Here is a 22975-nt window from a genome sequence, read left to right on the forward strand (position 1 = left end):
TAAGAAACTCAAAACATATTTTATAATCATTAAAAAGGCCCCCCGTTTGTTCTAATTACTGTTTTGGTGACTCCTGGCATTCTCTCAATGGGATTCATGAGGTTGTCGCCTAGATTGTTTTCCAACAGCCTTGAAGGAGTTTCCACAGTTAATAAAAATAAAGATGAATCCTTGAATGAGATGGAGAGTCCAAACCTTTGACTGGTAGCGTATATACATTATATATATATATATATATATATATATATATATATATATATATATATATATATATATATATATATATATATATATATATTGTATGTTGAACAGCATTTATTTAGGACCAGATTTTATGAAAACTTTTCTTTCCAGGAGGACGTTCAGAATCTGATGGCAGCTCTGTGTGAGAACGTGCTGGCAGTCAACATGTTACTGAGTGTCTTCTTTCTTCCCAGTGAGCTGTTTGTTTATGTCTTTTCATTTGGAGATGTCACATGAATAATTTTTAGTCTGAAATATTTGATCTTGATCTGGTTTAAAAGATCTTCTTAAAACATGATGCATCAGATTTTGCTGCCAATTATGTTCATTGGTCCGTTTTTACAGGTGCTTTGGCTGATTGTCCCAATCCAGTCCTCTTTGCTGACACACCTGGGCAGATTGAAGCACTGAGTGGATCTTGTTTATTACTGCCATGCAGGTTTAGTTCAACGGATTCCAGATATGACAAGACCAGAAGTATTTATGGCGTTTGGTTGAGAGGAAGTTATTTATATCATGCCACCCCAAGCCCTGTCATTTTTAACAGCAGTGGCTCAGTTAACATCTATTCACTGAAAATGATCGGAAACCTGAAAGAGGAAAACTGCACCACTCTGTTTCCTGATTTAAACACCAGTCATACAGACACATACTTCCTCCGAATTCAGAACTGGCCGTTTATGTCAACGGCTGTTTGTGAGCCTGTTCAGATAAAAGTAAGAGGTAATAAAGTTTTTGTTTTATTATACTATGATACTGAGTTTTAATGTATTTCAGAATGATTTACACCTCTGATACATTTGGATGTTTTTTGTTCCTCCAATAAGCTTATGATAATGGAAAATGATTCTTATTCATTTCTCAGAAGATAATAAAACAATTTCAAAGTGCCATTTAAAAAAATATATGAGGGATTAAGCGGGTCAAAAAATGTATGGATTTATAAATGTATTTTTATTGTTTTGTGTTTATTTTGCAATTTCTTTGAAAATGTATTTCAATAATTATTTCCTTTTTAAACAAATGAAATATCTTCATTGGCAGTACAGAAATCAAATGGCTTATATAATTACTGCCCATATTTTTTTATATTTCTGCTGGTATTTTGGTAATGTATCTTTCGTGATGAGCTCCAAGTGTTTAAGGTTGAACCCTAATCTGGCTAAGCCAATTTACAGCTTTAATACCATACTGTCAGAATAAGCATTTTGATAAAAATGTCAATATTAGAAATATAAACTAGTGGAAAAAAAAGAAAGAGCAATTCATTGTCTCTTAGGATTTTTTATGTAATTGTAAAGTTGGTTCATAATTTTAAACATTTAAACTATTGAAAAATTTAGAATCAAAAAAAAAAATAATAGAATCTTAGCAACAACGTTTTCAGCAACAACAAAAGATGGTGTCTATGATTTCAAAAAAAGATCTTAACTTTTAATGTTGATACATTGGCTTGGTATGATACATCAATGTGTGAAATCAGCATTGATTAAAAACAAGAGTTATCACTGTGTTGTGAATAAAATCAGTTTAGGAAACTTTTCTTCGACTGAACAACTACATAGAGTATCTACATATTTCTCATGCTTGCAACAAGTAAACAATATATTTGCCACCAACTGGCAACTGTTGAGCCTTTATTGTAAATATTTTACATAGCATGTTTAACTTTGTAAACTGTCTGTATAATCTGAACTCTCAGATTCTCCTTGGAGTCCCAGCATTAACATCCCTGCTGATCTGAAGGAGCATCAGTCTGTCACTATCAGCTGCTCAGCTTTGACTCCCTGTCCACACTCACCTCCTGAACTCACCTGGAGTCTCCAACAAGACTCTCACAGACAAACAGAGAAAAACACAGAGGGAACCTTTACAACTAAAATCCAGGAGACCATCACTCTGTCAGACACACATGATGGATACAACATCAGATGTTCTGCCACATATCCTGTGAATGGAGGAAGCAAGACAGCAGAGACAGAAGTGACTCTCAGTGTTTCATGTAAGTGATCCTGTCAGCACGTCATGGTTCAGCTGTTTCTGATCAGTAAAGTTAATGTGTGTCCCATTTTCCTCAGATGCTCCTAGAAACACCTCAGCATCCATCAGTCCATCAGGTTTGGTGTCAGCAGGTAGCTGGGTGGAGCTGAGCTGCTCCAGCAGAGCCAAGCCTCCTGCCAGCTTCACCTGGTTCTGGAACAGCAGACATGGAGCCTTTAATGTATCTGTGGGGCAGGTTTACAGCTTCAATGCTACTGAGGGAGGAGAGTATTACTGTGTGGCTACAAATGATCTGGGTGATCAGAGATCATCAGTGATCCGTCTTGATATAAAACGTAAATTCTGCTTTATGTTTTATTTATTCTTCTTTTGAAAAATTAAGGATATTAAAATAATGAAGAAATTAAGAACAATTAAAGATTTGTATTACAAAAATCTTAAAATATTGCTGTAAAAACTTGTATAAACAGTTTTCTTAGAAAAAAAAGTCACCCTGGGTACATTTTAGGTGAATAAATTTAGCTCTAAATGTGTGATGCTACATACTTCATTGTATTTATGAAGAATTACTGCATCTGTTCAGATTGGGCTTTATAAAATTAGCAGAAGATCATTTCATAATTGAATTACTGGCAAATAGCAGAATTAAAGAATTATGATTAAAACCCAAACATTCTCCTTACATGAAAAATTGAGCTCATTGTCTTGTTGAAGGTACCAAAGCATCTGCAGCCTGGATCCACATTATATTAGTGATGCTGGGTGTTATAATTCTCTGCAGTACAATCATCATCCTTGAGATGTAAGAGCCTTTTCTAAGTTGGTAACTCACAGCTGTAGACCTGCTGGTCTCTGTTACATATTGCTGTTTGGAGTTTAATATTCATCAACCTTATCTCTACTTCTTTCAGCTGGATCAGACTCTCCAACAAACCACAAGAGGTAAGCTAGATACACTCATTGGTTGTGACTGTGTGTTTATATTATTACTCAGAATCACAATGTTGGTAGCCCCGAGGAGAAGGTTTATTTGGTCCAACATCTGCATGGACACATTTTTCACACACCTTTTTTGGCTTTTACTGCCTAAACTGCTCAACAAGGCCAACCGGCTATTTATCCTGTTATATTCTTTTTTTATGAGCTTGCTTCCTTTTTCCAGTAATTTTTTTACCAGTGTATTGGTAAGTGTTTCAGATTTTTATTCTTAACTGCCAATTGTTTACTTTGGCGTGGATTATAGAAATTACTGGGGCACATCATATGCTAAGGATATGAATCATAGAAGAGTCGGAGTAGATCAATTAGAGTAGAGGAGGGGTTTCTAGGTTACTTAAGAAAATGCAGCAGTCAGATGAGGTTGCTCTGGTAACCTACCCTCATAAATCACTGGATGTTTGAGTTATCTGCTCATTGCTACATGGCAGATCCCATGTGCCTTTGCCACTGATCTGACAAACTTTATTTTCCTTAAAAAGGGATCAGATGTTTCTTTTAAAACATCTGCAGGCAAACCTCTATGTTGTTTTTTTCTCTGACCATTCCTGCTTTACAGTTTTAGGACATTTTTCTTAGTTTTATGTAAGGTAATCATTGCAACACTAAAATACAATGTTACCACTCACCATGTATATCAATCAAGCTATATATATATATATATTGCCAAACACACTATATTTGATCATAATCTGTTGCTTATTGAGTACCAAACAGTCTTTAGGTTGCTCAATATCCATTTTGTTCCTCAATAAAATCAGGATATGCTCTTTAAAGCCTTTTTAATCATGAGATCGAGGAGTAACTTATTAAATAGTGAAATGTCAATATTAGTCATATTTCATCCCTGACTGGTGAGGTTGATGGTGTTACAACTCCATCCATGTTGCAACTATACCTGGACTCCCCTACATCTCTGCATTGATTACTTGTATGAATATATATTCAATTACCAGAGTTGTAGGTGAGATTATGAATGTTTTAGGTTGGTTTTAGCGCCACTAAAATATACTCAGTGACATCCATGGACTGTAGCATCAGTGTTTTTGAAAAACATGTTTATGTTGTTTCCTTAGGCAGTGCAGAAGTAAAAGTTCCATATTTCCCTCTAAACCTGTATAAGCCTCAATCAGCTGCAGAACAACAATACGTTTCTTTTTTTTTATGTCAGGAGAAGAAAGAAGAACCAGAATATGTCAACAACCCCAACAGGACGAAGGCAGCATGACCCAGAAGTACAAGGAAGTCCTACTTATTAAAGGGGCAATACCAAAGCACTCAAGCACCCAAATTACTAATCCATGTTTTCTTCAGATTCTTCAAATTTTTTGAGTAGCATCTCCTTCCTTTGAAATCAACCAATTGGTACAAAAATATGTTTCAACACTGGAGCTCATTCTGGAATATTAGACTAAATGGATCAAGGAAATATTGAATTTACTTGACATAACTGCCACATTTAAGACTTAATGTAATATATTTTACACAGCGTCAGGTTGAGTTCTAATTTTATTTCACCATCTTAGATTTTAATTATGTATGCATTATATTTGCTTTCTAAAATATAAATACATTTTCTAAAAAAAAATAAACTATTCTAATTTACTAGTTACATCTTTACATTTACATGCTATTGTCATGAACTAGAGAGAACCAGTATTCAAACCAAATAAGCGAGGTAAATGAAAAGGCTTTAATAAAGCTCAAAAAATAGATCAGACAGGGATAAGCAGGCTCGGTGGTCAAAAAATGGCAGTCTAAAACAGGCAGGAATACAGACAGGGATCAGGCAAGCTCAGATAATCCAAAGGCAGAATCAGGTCGGCAAAACGAGTAGGCAGTAAGACAGGGCAGGAAAAACAGGTTCAGGGATCAGGCAGGCTCAGAAGTCAAAAAGGCAGATTGGGTCAATATTCTCAGGACTATCAGAAAAGAACGCTGGGTAAGACTCACCAAAAGGCTTGAATTGATCTGGCAGATTGCAGGGGGCAGAGGCAGGTATAAGTAGGGGAGTGAGCAGGTGAATCGAGTGATTCTAATTACTGGAATGGGTGGAGCTAATCAGGGGAGGGGAAGTGACTGGAAGTAAACTGAAGCTGATTGGATGGTGACTGGAGAAGGGGAGTGACTAAGAGGTGAGCTGGCAAATACCTGGGAGAAAACAGAACAGAACGGATCTATATAAAGCAAAGAACAAACATAAACCAAAACAAAACCTAAATCGTGACAGTTATATTTCCTTTTATCTTTAATGCTATAAAACAATGTTAAGTGTCCTACCCAACACCACACTTATCCCTGTTGGGGTTGTAAGGGGTCCTGGTGCCTATTTCCAGCTGTCAATAGGCAAGAAGCGGGGTACACCCTGGACAGGTCGCCAGTCCATCGCAGGGCAACACAGAGACAGAAAGGACAAACAACCATTCTCGCACAAACTTACACCTAAAGAGAATTTAGAGAGGCCAAAAAATTCTAAAAGCTACCTCTCAGACTCAACAAACCTCAGTATGTTAAATGTTTATGTTTCTGACTCTTTCCTGAAATCACATGCTTTTGGAAAAATTTAACCAAATTATGGTCAAATCCAAACCAAGCACAAATATCTCATATCAAAGTTTAAGCATGGCGATGGAGTGGTGATGATTTGGGTTTGGCTTACAACCACACGACCTTGGCACTCTATAAACATAATCCCGGTTGAAAAGACCAAAGCTGCACATTTTGGTCATTACTATCACCATTTCACAGGCAAAACTACTGTAAATGCAGCACATTAGCACAAATACCTCGTCCAAACAAAGCTATGGTCATATAGAAAATGACAACTTCAAATTCAAGCTGTAATTCTTTTCCCTTCATGCTGTTTAATCTCAGGGTGTACTTAAGTTGCTTACACAGCTTTTTAATTTAAATAAAATATTCACAGTAAATATGTTGTTGTGTACTTTAGGATGGCTGTAAATAATATACGTTATGTCTAGATTTGCAAAGCTTCCAGACTGAAAGAGCGTCTACTTTCTTTTAACTAAGACAGTAACTGTGTAACAAAATGTATTGTGTGAACTATACACTGTAACATAGTTTCTTTGTTGTTTCGAGTAATGTCTTGACTCTGTGGTACGGTAAATACATTACGAGGAGTAGCACTACAAAGATGATCAAAAGTGATTATTCAGATTTTAGAATCACCATGTAAATGACAATGCAAAACTTCTCACTTCTTATAAAATCAACTGTTTAATAAACAACATATCAGGAGAACAATATTGTTGCTAATGTTTTCTTTTTCAGTAGGAAGGGTTGTCTTCCTATTTTCAAGGTTTAGTGAATGTAGCATAATTTAAAACACAATAGAATACAGATAAGGAAGTTCAGGTATTTTTTCTGAAGCTCAGACACAGAATGAGGAAAAAAAATAAACATCTGTGCCCGTGTGTGTGTGTTTAAAAAATTTCATTGTGTATACTAGTTGAATTTAACTGTAAATAATCTCTCCAAATTTAACTTTCAAACATCTAATAACGTGCCATTTAGATAAGATATGTTGAGGCTTAGCGCTGAGATTTAGCCCCAGATTCCACATCCTCCATGACTGTTCCGTTCCGATCAGTACGTGAATGTCTGACCGACCGAGCAACTGCTTTGTTATTTTAATTAATGAGAACAGTTCCACATTTACCGTGACTACTCAAAACATCACCGTCAGCAGACTCGCTCACTGTTGTTCACTGTCAAAATACAGAACAACTCTAATTTTCTGCTCCGTTCCGGTCCGTCTGGCTCCAGTCGGGTTAAGCTCCACAATTACAATCGTAGCAAACAGTAAAAAGAACATCAACAACCTCTGACTTGTCAAATTTAAATGGTTTTAATAGAGATTGTCAACCACAAATTTAATACATTATTTTCAATATTCAGAATACAATTTACTATTATTTAAATATCGGATGAAAACAACTTATTTCTTACCAAATAAGGAAGCAGATTTGTCATTTTAACATTTGATTTGAAACTTGGTAGTCCTCTCCAATTAGGTTTGGATTCTGCTTGTAATGATGATGATCGCACATGTTCTCCTTGGGTGGCAAGAAACTTTGGAGCAGATTAAGATTGAGTAACCACGGATGTAGCAGGCTTTGCTTTTCACTTTCTCACAGAGGCGGTCTGACACAGAGGGGACACATACAGGAGTGGAGGATGTGGAATTACGGGGTGAGGTGCACAAGATGGTGTTGAGACCAGCAATGCTGGGACATACAGAGACAGTGGCTCTGAGGAAAAGACATGAGCTGAAGGTAGCAGAGATGAAGATGCTTAAGTTCTCTTTGGGAGTACCAAGGATAGACAGGATCAGGAACGAGACCCAGAGGAAGATCAAAGAGGAGATTTATGGATTTAGTTAAAGAGGATATGAAGTTAGATGGCTTGAGAGGGGATGAGGCAGAGGACAGGGACAGTTGGAGACAGATGATTCACTGTGGCGACCCCTGAAGGTAACAGCAGAGAGAAGAAGATTAGATATTTGTGAGTCTTCCAATTGACTTGCTGTAGACAAAATGAATTAATTTTATATTACAAAGTTTGCCTCTGTAATACATATTAAAAGAAAATGATGCAGCTCAATATTTCAGAAGAAGTCTTTGATTAAAAAAATGTATAATACATGATTTCATAGATTAACACATCATATGTTTACACATAATTGAATTCATTTAAAAAGTGATTATGTGTTAAACTACATACAATCTATGAATTTGGGCTTTGATATCAATCTGATTCTGAATAAATGGTTAATCCATGTCTAACAGCTTTCTCTGTGTTGAAGGACACTGGTAAAAACTCTGGGTTTCTTAAAGAAAACCTCCCATAGGGCAGGTTATGTTCACAGTGTCATTTACTGAGACGATTTAACTAAGAGTTTCAGATCCCATCTCTCTGGAACAGATGACTCAGGGTTAACAGGGGACTCATACTCGGCATACTCGGTTTTCACAGAACCCGCTTTCTGAAATAACCCCCAAGTTTTAAGGCCTGCATTTGGAAAAAAATTTGTTTATTTACAATCCTTCAAATGATGCAGCCCCATGGGTCTGTTTCAATTCATTTCTTGATATGCTTCATTTTCCCATCTGTGAACAGAGAGCTGATGTGCCTTGGCAAAAAGTTGAATTTTTCTCTTATCTGTCCATAGGAATTCTCCCAGAAGCTTTGTGGCTTGTCAACATGTAGTTTGACAAAATCCAGTCTGGCTTTTTTAATAATTTGTTTTCAACAACAGTGTCCTCTTTGGTCGTCTCCCATTAAGTCCACTTTTGCTCAAACAACACTGAATGGTGCAATCTGACACTGATGTTCCTTGAGCTTGAAGTTCACCTTTAATCTCTTTAGAAGATTTTCTAGGATCTTTTGTTACCATTCGTATTATCTGTCTCCTTGATTTCTCATAAATTTTCCTCCTGCGGTCATATCCAGGGAGGTTAGCTGCAGCCTTTACCTTTAACATGCTTGTCTATAATTTTCTTTCTAATTTCCTGAGACAATTATTTTCTTTGCTTCCTCTGGTTCATGTTGAATGTGGTACACACTATGTCACTAAACGACATGGTGACAACATGTTGTTCATTTTCATACAATTTTTATTTATTATTACTTTTGTCAGATTAAATTTATTTCTGTGATCATTGTGGATTTTTCATTCATTAAATGAGGGGTACCATCAATTCAAGTGTAAAAGGTGAAAAGGAGAAGATTGATTGCGAAATGGATTGCAAGCAAAATGGCGAGAAGCCAGGACTGAAGTGAAGTGTTCTTGCATTTTAGTGCCTGTTGAAAGATGAGCTGCCTCGTTCTGGGTAGTTGTAGGCAGTGGAGGAAAGGGTGGTCCAGAAAAGGCTTACAGGGAATTTAAATAGTCAAAGCAGGAAGTTATAAAAGCATGAATAACTTTCTCCAGATACACAAAGGGTAAATATAGTTCAATGTTTGCTATGAGCCTAAAACGGAAAAAAGCTGGAATTAAGAACTGCCAAAGATGTTATTCCCACCTAAAAGACTTGTCATAACTAACAACCAAACTCATTCTCTCTTTCACTTATATGCTGATGATACAATCCTTTACGCCATGGGGTCCTCACCTGATGCTGTTCAGGCTAGCCTGGTTTTTTCCAACTACAGCAATCTCTTAAACAACTCAAATTCACTCTTAGTACCCTTAAAACAAAAATCATGTGGTTTTACCGTAAGGGTACTACACCTCCTCCTGCACTTAACATCTCCACCTGTAAGTTTTTTTTTTAGAACAAGTCACTGCATATAAATACTAGGACATCTGGTTGGAAACGTCACTTTCTTTCTCCATTCACATTTCAAAGCAGCAATCTAAAGTCAAGGCCAAGCTTGGCTTCCTTTACAGAAACTGTTCTTCCTTCACCACTTCTGCGAAACTTACTCTTATCCAAATGACCTTTCTACCCATTTTAGACTATGGAGACACTATATATTGGATTGATTGCAAGTCCACTCCAGTTTTTACCATCTGTCAACTGACCCTCCCTTCAAAATCAACGCAACATTCACTGGTTCATCTTCATTTACAAGACCCTTCTCGGCCGCTCACCACCTTATTTAGGTCACCTGCTGCAGCCAAAGCCTGTCACATAAAACCCGGTCATCACTTCATCTACAATTACGTATTCCCAAAACCAACACTTCCCTTGGTCTTGCTTCTTTTCAATCTGCTGCCGCTTGTGACTGGAACGCTCTGCAAAATATTCTTAAACTGGATATACTAATCTCCATTTCATCCTTTAAAACAATTATATCATCCTTGTTCACAGACACTTGCAGTTGCTTCCCTACATAGTCATTTTTGGGTTGCCTGTTCTGTTTTAAATTGCATTTTATGTATGTATTACTAATGTATTGTATTCATTTTAGCCCTACTTCCTTTTTCCTAAGTGGTTACTCCACTTGCCAGGCTGCCTTTGTAAATAAGAACTTGTTCTTAATGACTTGCCTGTAGAAATAAAGGTATGATAATAATAATAAAAAAAAAAAACTTCTCACAGCATAGAGATCATTTGAAACAAAGGCAATAGATATTTTGTAAAGGAGGATCAGTGATGTGCCTCCTTACAAAGCTAATCATTAAGAATTGAATCATTCTTAATGATTTATTCTGGCAGCCCTTCACAACATGCCAGGCTTGTTCAGTATTTTTCTGATACCATATTTTGAACCTTTAACATCCCAACAGAGGGTCGTAAATTCAGTATATTCATTTCTACAGTTCAGTGTTTTTTATTGTGTTTTTATTGGTTATCCATTTTGGATTTCAGGACGCTCACATTGTTTGTCTGTATGCTGTGAAGCATTGCTGTGTAACATTGACACTTTAAAGAAATGGGCAAAAAATGGTAAAGAACGAAAAGTAAATAAATCAACATGAACAAAACATGAATAAAAAATAAATAAAAATACAAACAATGTTTGTATTGTGAATGTGAGAAAAGTCTGAATATTTTTTAAGGTAACAATAATCCACTGGGATAAACATCTGGATAAGGTCAGCCTGAACTAATAATAAAATAAGGCACAGCTTATCTCTGCCTCTGCCTGCACAGGTGTGGGCAGAGAGGGAAGAAGCGACTGATCTGCTTCAAAGTTCGTCTCATGGAGTTAAAATTTAGGGCTTTACAGGGAAGTTTTTGATGATAACGAATTTAAAGCACAAAACTGAACTTTTGACCACAGTGATTTTTTTTTTTATAGGTTGAGTATTGGATATTCATTCTGCGTAGGTCCAGAAGAGTTTTCTGATCTGCTGCAGACAGTCTGCTGCAGTGGACAATTGCTTTCTGTCTCCCACCTCCCCCCCCCCCCACACACACACACACACATTGGTTCAATAGGGCCTGAACAACCTGCTGAACCAAACACTCTTTAGAGACAAAATTACTAACGTTCAGTGAGTGTAAAATGAGAGAAAGCCTCACTAAATATGTGCATCTTATTTAGGTAATTAAATACAACACGCGTGTCTGCGTATACTACAGAAAGCTGAAGAATCCTTGTTCTTTTCTTGTTTCCTTGAGCCGTGATTTATGGATTGTAAATAGTGTATTTGGGTTTGACCTACCTTCATCGTGGTCATTAATAATAATAATGTTGTGGCTCTTCAGTTTAACTTTTCTCTGCACTTCCTCAGTGAAAACCTTCTTGTTTCTCCTTGTTCTTGATCAGTCGATTGAACAGCAGTCTGCTCACTTCACATTCCAGTCCAGCTTCAGACGTACTCCGCTCCTGTCAGACTACTAGAAGAGGTACAAAAAAAGACTGTAGTTGAAATGCTCGCACAGCAGGCGGAGACGAGTGGAGCTGGTGTAAAAAGGCCACAAGTCCCTGAAACGCCTGGCAAGTTCTCTAAACCACGTTAGAACTCCCTATAGAGAAAAAAAAACAGATTATTTCTAATTTTTGCCTAAGTGTTCATACTTTTTATTTTACTTTTTTTAGTTTTGTTGGTCAATTCTCATATTCATTCTACTTTTATGCTCTTGTCCTCTGATTAGTTTTTCACTTGCTTCCCTTTTTCACTTCTGCTCTGATTCAGTCTGTATCTTTGGACAAATCATCACTAGCTCCTCCTGAATATATTATGCTGTCCTTTTGTCTGCTTGCAGCTGCTGGGGGTCACCATTTCATTTGCTGGATTTTTGACTTAATATTGGATTACATCTGTTCTAGGTTTTGCTCAAAGTAAGTAATTTTCTTCAGTTTATCAATTAATTGTAACAGTTTTTAGTTCATTTTCAGATCTTTGGACTTTTGTTCTAATGTAGAAGTGAGATTTTCAGCAACCTCAAAGCACAAAGTTTCTTCTCTGCTTACTTTTTTCACTTTTATGTCTCTAAAATATACAAAGGCAAATATATATGTTTAATTATTCAATTGTTTATCTTTAATTTTATTGCTTTCTATATTGTCAACACATGGTGAAGTAATCAAAACCATGAAGCAAACCTATGTAGTTTTATTTTGTAAACAAAAAAAATGCAAAAAAAATCAAAACATATTTTATATTCTTTAAAATAACCCCCGCTTGTTTTAATTACTGTTTTGGTCACTCTTGGCATTCTCTCAATGGGATTCATGAGGTTGTCGCCTGAGATGGTTTTCCAACAGCTTTGAAGGAGTTTCCAAAGTTAATAAAAATAAAGATGAATCCTTGAATGAGAATGACTGGTAGCGTATATATATACATATATATATATATATATATATATATATATATATATGTTGAACAGCATTTTATGAAAACTTTGCTTTCCAGGAGGACGATCAGAGTCTGATGGCAGCTCTGTGTGAGAACGTGCTGGCAGTCAACATGTTACTGAGTGTCTTCTTTCTTCCCAGTGAGCTGTTTGTTTATGTCTTTTCATTTGGAGATGTCACATGAATACTTTTTGGTCTGAAATATTTGATCTTTATTTGGTTTAAAAGGTCTTCTTATAACATGCTGCAGCTGATTTTGCTGCCAATTATGTTCATTGGTCTGTTTTTACAGGTGCTTTGGCTGGTTGTCCCAATCCAGTCCTCTTTGCTGACACACCTGGGCAGATTGAAGCACTGAGTGGATCTTGTTTGCTACTGCCATGCAGCTTTAATTCAACGGATTCCAGATATAACAGGACCAGAAGTATTTATGGAGTTTGGTTGAGAGGCACCATATATTTTGATGCCAACCCAAGCCCTGTCATTTTTAACAGCAGTGGGTCAGTTAACATATATTCACTGAAAATGATCGGAAACCTGACAGAAGAAAACTGCACCACTCTGTTTCCTGATTTAAGCACCAGTCATACAGACAAATACTTCCTCCGAATTCAGAACTGGCCGTTTAGGGCAACAGCTCTTTGTGAGCCTGTTCAGATAAAAGTAAGAGGTAAGAAAGTTTTTGCTTTATTATGTTTTCTTTCCTTTTAAAATACAGAAATCAAATGGCTAATATAATTACTGCCCATTGCTTTTATATGTCTGCTGGTAGTTTGCCAATTTATCTTTAGTGATGAGCTCCAAATGTTTAAGGTTAAACCCGAATCTGGCTACGCCACTTTTAAACTTTAATACTACTTTCAACCAAAAGAAGCATTTAGATGGGTGCGCTGGTGTCACAGCGGGTAGCGCGGCCCATGTAGAGAGACCTTAGTCCTCGATGTGGTCGACCTGGGTTCAACTCCAACCCATGGTTCTTTGCTGCAGGTCTCTCCCCCTCTTCCACCCTCCTTCCTGAGTTAAAAAGCAAGCCACTAGAGCTGTGAAGGGAAAAAAAAAGTTTTGGTAAAATTAAAATGCCATGAAAAAAAAAAAAAAAAAAAAAGTGTAATTCTGTAATGAATTTGGATGGACCCAAGAAATACTCGAAAATAAGTGAGTACAAAACTTTAACAGTCTTTATTTTGATGCTGGCGGCACGGTCCCCTGGCACGGCTCGCACTCTGCGACTGGCAACTCCTGAAGGCAGAGTCGTAGGTTAGTGACCAGCAGATGTTGACAGGTAGGTGAGAGAGAAGTAGGGTCACTAACCTGGCCGTGCTGAGGGCAGAGCTCTGACTCCTGAATGTCGATGGGGTCCGAGAGGGGGTTATCCAGGGCTCTTAATCCAGGTCCAGTCCGGGTCTTTGTCGAGGGGGATATCCGTTTGTTCCAGGCAGAGGTTTCCAAGGGAGAGTCCAACAGAGCGTCCAGATCCAGGTCCAGGTCCAAAATCCAAAAAAAGCACAGACAGACAGGGAGGCAGGCGATCTCGTTAACTCACAGACAGGCTGGGGTCAGAACACGGAGAGGCAATCCAGATCTCTGAGGCTGACAGGCAGAACCCAGGCAGGCAGACAAATCCAAAGGGGGCAGACTGGTTTCCAAAAACAGAGGCAGAAACAGGTCGAGAGGCAGACAGGAATTCAAAAACAAGGCTGGAATCGCTCACCGTATGGCTAGAGACGTTCTGGCACTGAAGGCTGCGAGTAGCAGAGCTTTTAAGCAGTTAGGGCTGAGAAAAACGCAGGTGTGCTGATTGCAATCAGCAGCTCCAGTGCCAGAAACGTTACAAATTCATTGTCTTTTAGGATAATTTTATGTAAATAAAAAGTTAACTGTTTGAAATATTTAAACAGTTGACAAATGTAGAATCTTAGCACAAACCTTTTCAGCAACAACAAAACATGGTATGTAGGGTTTAAAAAAACATCCAAACGTTTAACCTTGATACATTAGCTTGTTATTGTGAAATCAATATTGATTTAAAACAAGATTTATCGCTGTGTTGGGAAGTTTAAGAAACTTTTCCAGATGTTTTTTTAATATTCATGACAAAAACATTACACTGTACAACTACAAAGAGTATCTACATATTTCTAATGTTTGCAACAAGTAAACTATATATTTGCCACCAACTGGCAACTGTTAAGCTTTTATTGTAAATATTTGACATAATATTTTTCACTTTGTTACTGTATAATTTAAACCCCCAGATTCTCCTTGGAGTCCCAGCATTAACATCCCTGCTGATCTGAAGGAGCATCAGTCTGTCACTATCAGCTGCTCAGCTTTGACTCCCTGTCCAGACTCACCTCCTGAACTCACCTGGAGTCTCCAACAAGACTCTCACAGACAAACAGAGAACAACAAAGAGGGAACCTTTACAACTAAAATCCAGGAGACCATCACTCTGTCAGACACACATGATGGATACAACATCATCTGTTCTGCCACATATCCTGTGAATGGAGGAAGCAAGACAGCAGAGACAGAAGTGACTCTCAGTGTTTCATGTAAGTGATCCTGTCAGCACGTCATGGTTCAGCTGTTTCTGATCAGTAAAGTTAATGTGTGTCCCATTTTCCTCAGATGCTCCTAGAAACACCTCAGCATCCATCAGTCCATCAGGTTTGGTGTCAGCAGGTAGCTGGGTGGAGCTGAGCTGCTCCAGCAGAGCCAAGCCTCCTGCCAGCTTCACCTGGTTCTGGAACAGTATAAAAGTGGCTGAAGGAGAAGTTCACAAATTCTACATTAGAGAAGGAGGAGAGTATCACTGTGTAGCTACAAATGATCTGGGTAATGCTACATCATCAAGAGTCTGTGTTAGAATCAAAGGTAATATTTTATTGCACGATAGTTTGTAGAAAGACACATACAACAATGCATTCAGCATTTGCTAGGACTGAGATTATTATATACATGGTTGATTAGTAGTTTACATTTAGCCATCATCAGGATAAATGTAATTTTTACTTAAAACCTTTACTTAAGATTTTGATCGAGTGGCTGATTTTGATTTAGATATTACTCACTCCAAAATTTTACAGTGTGAGGTTATGCACACAAGCGCTTAAAAAACAAAAAAAAAGAAGAAAAAAAAAAACATTTTCTATTGCGCACCGAATGAATTTGCTTACGGGCTCCCCCTGTAAGGAAATAAGGTCATATTGGTGGGTAATGACACTGAAGACGCTACAGTTGTGTAAAAAAGTGTTTGCCCCCTTCCTCATTTCCTGTTCCTTTGCATGTTTGTCACACTTAATTGTTGCGGAACATCAAACCAATTTGAACAATAGTCAAGGACAACACAAGTAAACACAAAATGCAATTTGTAAATGAAGGTGTTTATTATTAAAGGTGAAAAAAATCCAAACCATCATGGCCCTGTGTGAAAAAGTGATTGCCCCCCTTGTTAAAACATACTATAACTGTGGTTGTCCACACCTGAGTTCAATTTCTCTAGACACACCCAGGCCTGATTATTGCCACACCTGTTCACAATTAAGGCATCACTTAAATAGGAGCTGCTTGACACAGTAAGGTCCACCAGAAGATCCTTAAAAGCTACATATCATACCGAGACCCAAAGAAATTCAGGAACAATTGAGAAAGAAAGTAATTGAGATCTATCAGTCTGGAAAGGGTTATAAAGCCATTTCCAAAGCTTTGGGAATCCAGCGAACCACAGTGAGAGCCATTATCCACAAATGGCGAAGACATGGAACACTGGTGAACCTTCCCAGGAGTGGCCGGCCACCCAAAATGACCCCAAGAGCGCAGCAACAACTCTTCCAAGAGGTCACCCACAACAACGTCCAAAGAACTGCAGGCCTCACTTGCCTCAGTTAAGGTCAGCATTCATGCCTCCTCCATCAGGAAAAGACTGGGCAAAAATGGCCTGCATGGCAGAGTTCCAAGGAGAAAACCACTGCTGAGCAAAAAGAACATCAAAGCTCGTCTCAATTTCTCCAAAACACATCTTGATGATCCCCAAGACTTTTGGGACAACATTCTGTGGACCAATGAGACAAACGTGGAACTCTTTGGAAGGTGTGTGTCCAAGTATATCTGGCGTAGAAGGAACACTGCATTTCAGAAAAAGAACATTATACCAACAGTAAAATATGGTGGTGGTAGTGTGATGGTCTGGGGCTGTTTTGCTGCTTCAGGACCTGGAAGACTTGCCGTGATAAAAGGAACAATGTATTCTGCTGTCTACCAAGAGATCCTGAAGGAGAATGTCCGACCATCTGTTTGTGTACTCAAGCTGAAATGAACTTTGGTTCTGCAGCAGGACAATGACCCTAAACACACCAGCAAGTCCACCACTGAATGGCTGAAGAAAAACAAAATGAAGACTTTGGAGTGGCCTAGCCAAAGTCCTGACCTGAATCCTATTGAGATGTTGTGGTATGACCTTAAAAAGGCCATTCATGCTCGAAAACCCTCTAATGTAACTGAATTAGGACAATTCTGCAAAGATGAGTGGGCCAAAATTCCTCCAGGACGCTGTAAAAGCCTAACTGCACGTTAACGCTTGGTTGCAGTTGTTGCTGCTAAGGGTGGCCCAACCAGTTATTAGGTTTAGGGGGCAATCACTTTTTCACACAGGGCCATGATTGTCATGTTTGGCTTTAAGTGTTTGGCCCACATGCAGAATTACACTCGGAGGCAGAGATCAAATTCAAAGATTTTATTGTTGGAGGTGAAGGGGATGACGCTCGAGGCGGACGAGGGCACGACGGATCGGGATCCGAAACAACTGAAAGGGAAAGGAAGACGGTCAGAAAGTTAAGGACCACAGAGGAAACGACCTGGGAGACGTAAGCTTACCACCCGGACGCGGCAACCGGACAGGGGGAGGGCAGTTAGGACTCAGCCTGTTGGTGACAGCTAATCCAGAGACCAGGGGGCGTAGGCAGAGGAAGGTCCGAGCAGCGCCGCCGATCCAGAGATCCGGGACAGCAGAGGAAACCAGACAGGCTCGAGGTAGGTGGTGAACTCGGGAGGATGACTCGGTACGAGAGTAATGCTCGGGAGGATCTTTCAGAGGAGACGCGAGCACGCAGGAGGGGACCTGGGAGACACAAAGGGTAACAGTTAGCGCGACGGAGAATATCTCGAGGAGAGAATAATGGCCTGAAGTCATACATCGACTGATAACACTCTGGCGTTCATCAGCTGTCCGCACGTCGCTCTTAAAGCGTGGCGAGATGCTGCTGAACCAATCCCTGGTGTGCGCGCCCCGCCCACCAGTCAACCAGAAACACCTGAGGAGAAAGCAGTGGCAGAGCCAGCAAGCAGCATGGCTCTGCTGACTGAGTCCTGACAATGATGGTTTGGATTTTTTTTCACCTTTAATAATAAACACCTTCATTTACAAATTACATTTTGTGTTTACTTGTGTTGTCCTTGACTATTGTTTAAATTGGTTTGATGTTCCGAAACAATTAAGTGTGACAAACATGCAAAGGAACAGGAAATGAGGAAGGGGCCAAACACTTTTTCACACCACTGTATATGATGATTTGTGATGTGAATATCTGCGTTTTAAAAGTTTTTAATCTTGGTCTCAACAGAAAAACATTTCTAAGTTGATAAAGGGGCCTAGTCACGTACTATGACTTTCTACGCTAGTAGCTCATTCTGGTTGCATGCAAAGGTTTTCCGATCAAATCATCATGCCCTGTTGGCTTATTATGTGTTATCTGTGTTTTACTCTTTGTTATGGCTTTATTTTTAAATGAAGCACTTGTGTGTGGATTTCCCATAACAAAGACCATGTGATTGTAATGTGCATCTAAAGAACCCGATATTCAAGCCAAACGTGATGTAGTGCTTTAAAAAAGTTTATTGTAAATAAAATAACAAAGGAGAGAAGATGGCAAGCTAGAGTCCAGGGTGAGCAGGTAACATGCAGAACAGATGATTGGTTGCTCACAGCAGGAGTGATGGGTTGAACTGGTTAATGGCAGGCAGACAGATGACGGCTGATAAGTATAAGTAAGTATGGTTCCTGAATTTTCAATTGTGTTGAGGTCATGGCTGTTTAAGAAGCGTAATGTTAGTTTTTAATCCAAAAAAATGGCTATCTCATGTGTTTGGCATTATTTGTCCTTTTTGAACTCAAAGTTGAGTCAAATTTTCAGTTATTCAAGCGAACTGTCAGTGTGCTACAACAGAAAATCAGTTAGGATGTTAAAGATCAACCCAGGAACCACCAAAGTTCAAGCCTATCATAAACTAAAAGAACATACACCATTGTCACTATCCACAGAATACAAAATTTAATATCAACATAGAAAAGGAGCATGCTGTACAATGAAGAATTGTATGTTCCAATCTTAACAATTGGCAAGCTTGCCTAAAATCTGCAGCTGCCCCAATTGCCCAAGCCAAATGCCTTTTGGAGAAGGGTGTTATGGTCAAAGGGGAAAAAGACTGAGAAGTTTAGCTACAATATCAAAGAAGTATGTTTTGGAGGAGTCAAGGTGAAGATCTTTAGCCTAGGAACACTGTACTAACCAAGCACTGTACTAACCAAGCATACTGGTACCAACTGGTGTTGGTACCAGTATGCTCTGGGGCAGGTTTGCTGTCAGTTCTGCTGGTGCATCAAAAAAAAAAGTTATTGGATAAAGGAAACTGAAGGCTACCACCAAATTCAGAAACTTCACCTAAAATTAGATGTTGAAATGTTGACACAGCTGTTTGTTCCAATAGAACAATGACTGTAATCAGAATTTGTAATTAGTTTTGTGATGGATAAAACTAACCTCAACATTTTTCAAGATTGACAAAGGATCAACCCAGGAACCACCAAAGTTCAAGCCTATCATAAACTAAAAGAAAATACACCATTTCTGGGCAAAGGTATGATCGAGCTAAGTTATTCAAACACATAACAAAAATAAGAATTTTAAAAAAACTTCTAAAATGTACTTTAAGCCAATGGAGTGAGGCCAGAATAGGGGTAATATGCTCTGTATTTGGAGTACCTGTCAAAAGACGCGCATCAGCATTTTCAACCAGCTGTAGACGAGAAAGCAAAGACTGATTCACTCCAACACAGAGTCCGTTACAATAATCCAGGCTGGATGATATAAAAGCTGTGATTACTGTTTCAAGGAGTTGTCTTGACAGAAAGGATTTAAATTTTCCCAGCTGCCTTAAGTAATTAAAAAGATAATCCAACAACTGCTCTGATCTGTCCATCTAATTCAAAATCACTGTCTAACTTAAAACCCAAATCAATGACACTTGGTTTAAAATATGGTGTCAGGGTCCCAAATCAACAGTACTAGGGTCACAGGAGTGACTGGGTCCAAACAATATTACCTCACTTTTCCTATTGTTAACATTTAAAAAGTTCAAGGCTAGACAAGCTTTAATGTCTTCCAGACAGTCCAGCGGGGCTTTTACCGAGAAGCTGTCACCCTGCTTCAAAGGCAGATAGAGCTGACAATTCTCAGCATAGAAATGGATAATGCTGATAATGAGTATATGTACATTTCTGAACAACGTCGATCTCCTGACACAAGATTCTATACATACATCATGTAAAATGTTATGCAATTACACCTGTTTGAGTATGAAGATTATTACTAATTATAATTGGCAATTATAATATAATAATATATCATTCAAATCAAAGGATAGCTATAGCAAAAAATTATTCAAATCGTTGTGATCAAGGGTTATAAGCCTGTAATGATTAGCACTAACAATTGCTTTATTAATTATGTTAATTATGTTAAGTTATGAACTTAGACCGGAAAAGGGTTATCTAACCAATTGTTGACTGGTTAGACTTGTCCAGCAAACATTGATAACTTGAATTATAATTGCAACTGGAGTTTTAATCCTTACTCCTTCATCACAAGCCAATGAAAATATCTCTATTTATTCAGTTATTAACTCAAAAGGAGATCATTTGGTAACTCTTAGAGACCATTACATTTCTGACTCAAAATAAGCACAAACATCTACGATTTCACAAGTCGTTATTTATTAAACTGATAATTCTGCTTAATAAAATACTAGAAAATACTATTCACTACTAAATAGAACATAAAAAGAAAACAATGAAAATAAAATTGATTGAGAGGTAGCAATGTACAATTCACAATTGATTAGGAATCTTATTGACATCAACATTAACCATCACAATCAACATGTCAGCATTGAAAGAACACTGACTAAATAGCTCTGAGGTAGCAAATCTGGTGTACCAAAACAGGCCTGAAACCATGATGGGGAACGCTTCTTGGAAAACTAGCTGCTAGCAGTGTTCATGCACGGTTAGCTACTAACACGTTCTAGTCCGACTTCAGGGTAGCACTCGGCTAACGGTAGCTAATCAGCTAGTGTGACTTCACAACAGCCTCGGGCTACTCAGTGGCTCACCCAAGATGGCGATCTGATGCGTATGCTTGGGCCAACCAAGAATCGAATCATAGGCCACTTGCGGGTCCGCATGCAGGAGTCAGCTGAACGTCTTCTCAACACAGCACGGCTGCCCGAAAGAATAATAATAGTCTGCCGCGCTTTCTATATCTCAGCTCCACGGTGACAAGAAAAGGTCTCCATTAGGGCCGTCCCAACTGTGTTGCATGCTGGGAGTTGCAGTTTGTCACGTCTAAATGGCATGACAAAAAAAATGAAAACATCCAATAAATATTCAGTGGTATTATAAAGAAATGTTAAAATGTTGATGTCTAATGTTATCACTAGAAAAATGAAGAAAACATAAATTTTTCACTCTTTAAAACAAGACATCTACCAAAGTAGTTTTTTTGGCTGAGAAAAACATTAGGACAACCTATCCTCTAAAAGGTTACCGTCAGAGACTGAAATAGCTTTCTCCTTGTAGCCATCTACCAGAATGTGATATCAGTCTGAGGCAAATTTGACCCACATTTCATCATCAGAATTGATTGATCCTATGATGCTCATCTGGCAGCGTCCTGCTGCAGCAAAGTATCCCCTAACCATGACACAGCCACATCCATGCATCACAGCTAGTAGCAGGTTTGGTTTGTTGATTGCTTTGTTTGGTGTTTACCGCTATGATGGACTGGACCTGCCTAGGGTGTAGCCGGCCTCTGGCAAAATGACACAGGAGATAGGGACTAGCCCTCCCCGGCGACCCTGCACATTTAAACTGGTATAGATAATGGATGAACAGTTTATAATAAAGATATTTTAGTGTCAAAATAAGTGAGATCTTGTCTCACCTGGTGTTTGCCTGTGTTCTCTCTGGCAAACCAGGGTCTAGGCTTCATGTTTTAAACAGTTATTAAATGTGCAGTCGCTTTGTGCAGTCGCTTTGTGATTGTACAAACTTTACAACAGCAGGCCCCGTTAGCCATTTTTTTTGGTCCGCTCTAAGTGTGAGTTTCCTTAGACCGCCAGACCTAAGTATGTTGGTAGTAGTTTTGATTGTCATTCATTCTGAAAGGCCTCAGACAGCTCTTTTTATTTGACATTGTGTTCACTCGCACTTCAATAGTCAGGAGGTTTTAAACTGAGGCATAACCTCTGAAAATAGTGGGTTATAATGTTGTAATGCTGTGTATCTGATGTAATGTGCCTGTGTGCAATTTTAGCCATTTTAATTGTTAAAAAATATTAGGGTGTCCTAACCTATCTCTTACCAGGGATAGCATTTGTATAAACATTTTAACAGATCCTTTTTTGTTTCAATTATGATTAAAATAAATATTAAATAAACATATCTCCAGCTGTTAAAAAAATCACAGGCTTCACAGTTTATACTGATTATTCAATATCATTGTATTTTAAATGTATATCTAATGTGAAACTCTCAGATTCTCCTTGGAGTCCCAGCATTAACATCCCTGCTGATCTGAAGGAGCATCAGTCTGTCACTATCAGCTGCTCAGCTTTGACTCCCTGTCCACACTCACCTCCTGAACTCACCTGGAATCTCCAACAAGACTCTCACAGACAAACAGAGAAAAACACAGAGGGAACCTTTACAACTAAAATCCAGGAGACCATCACTCTGTCAGAAACACATGATGGATACAACATCAGCTGTTCTGCCACATATCCTGTGAATGGAGGAAACAAGACAGCAGAGACAGAAGTGACTCTCAGTGTTTCATGTAAGTGATCCTGTCAGCACGTCATGGTTCAGCTGTTTCTGATCAGTAAAGTTAATGTGTGTCCCATTTTCTTCAGATGCTCCTAGAAACACCTCAGCATCCATCAGTCCATCAGATTTGGTGTCAGCAGGTAGCTGGGTGGAGCTGAGCTGCTCCAGCAGAGCCAAGCCTCCTGCCAGCTTCACCTGGTTCAGGAACGGCAGAGAGGGAGCAAGAAAAGTAGCTTCAGGGGAATTCTACAGCTTCAGAGTGACTGAGGGAGGAGAGTATTACTGTGTGGCTACAAATGA

The 22975-nt window shown here is 38.6% G+C and overlaps 1 protein-coding gene and 1 long non-coding RNA gene across 2 annotated transcripts; both read left to right on the top strand.

Moving 5' to 3' along the window:
* Positions 1-752: 752 nt before the first annotated feature.
* On the top strand, positions 753-22744 carry LOC105922348 (vascular cell adhesion protein 1-like). The gene is made up of 6 exons (XM_036125203.1): positions 753-966; positions 1946-2245; positions 2322-2540; positions 14769-15068; positions 15145-15390; positions 22386-22744. The coding sequence occupies exons 1-6, from the start codon at positions 822-824 to the stop codon at positions 22691-22693; spliced, it is 1518 nt and encodes a 505-aa protein (XP_035981096.1). The 5' UTR covers positions 753-821; the 3' UTR covers positions 22694-22744.
* On the top strand, positions 11939-12979 carry LOC118556831. Its single transcript, XR_004927405.1, has 3 exons — positions 11939-11997; positions 12572-12653; positions 12806-12979. It is a non-coding gene; the product is annotated as an uncharacterized LOC118556831 (long non-coding RNA).
* Positions 22745-22975: the final 231 nt, after the last annotated feature.

Source organism: Fundulus heteroclitus, chromosome 21 (assembly GCF_011125445.2).
Source record: "Fundulus heteroclitus isolate FHET01 chromosome 21, MU-UCD_Fhet_4.1, whole genome shotgun sequence".
NCBI classification, from domain to species: Eukaryota; Metazoa; Chordata; class Actinopteri; order Cyprinodontiformes; family Fundulidae; genus Fundulus; species Fundulus heteroclitus.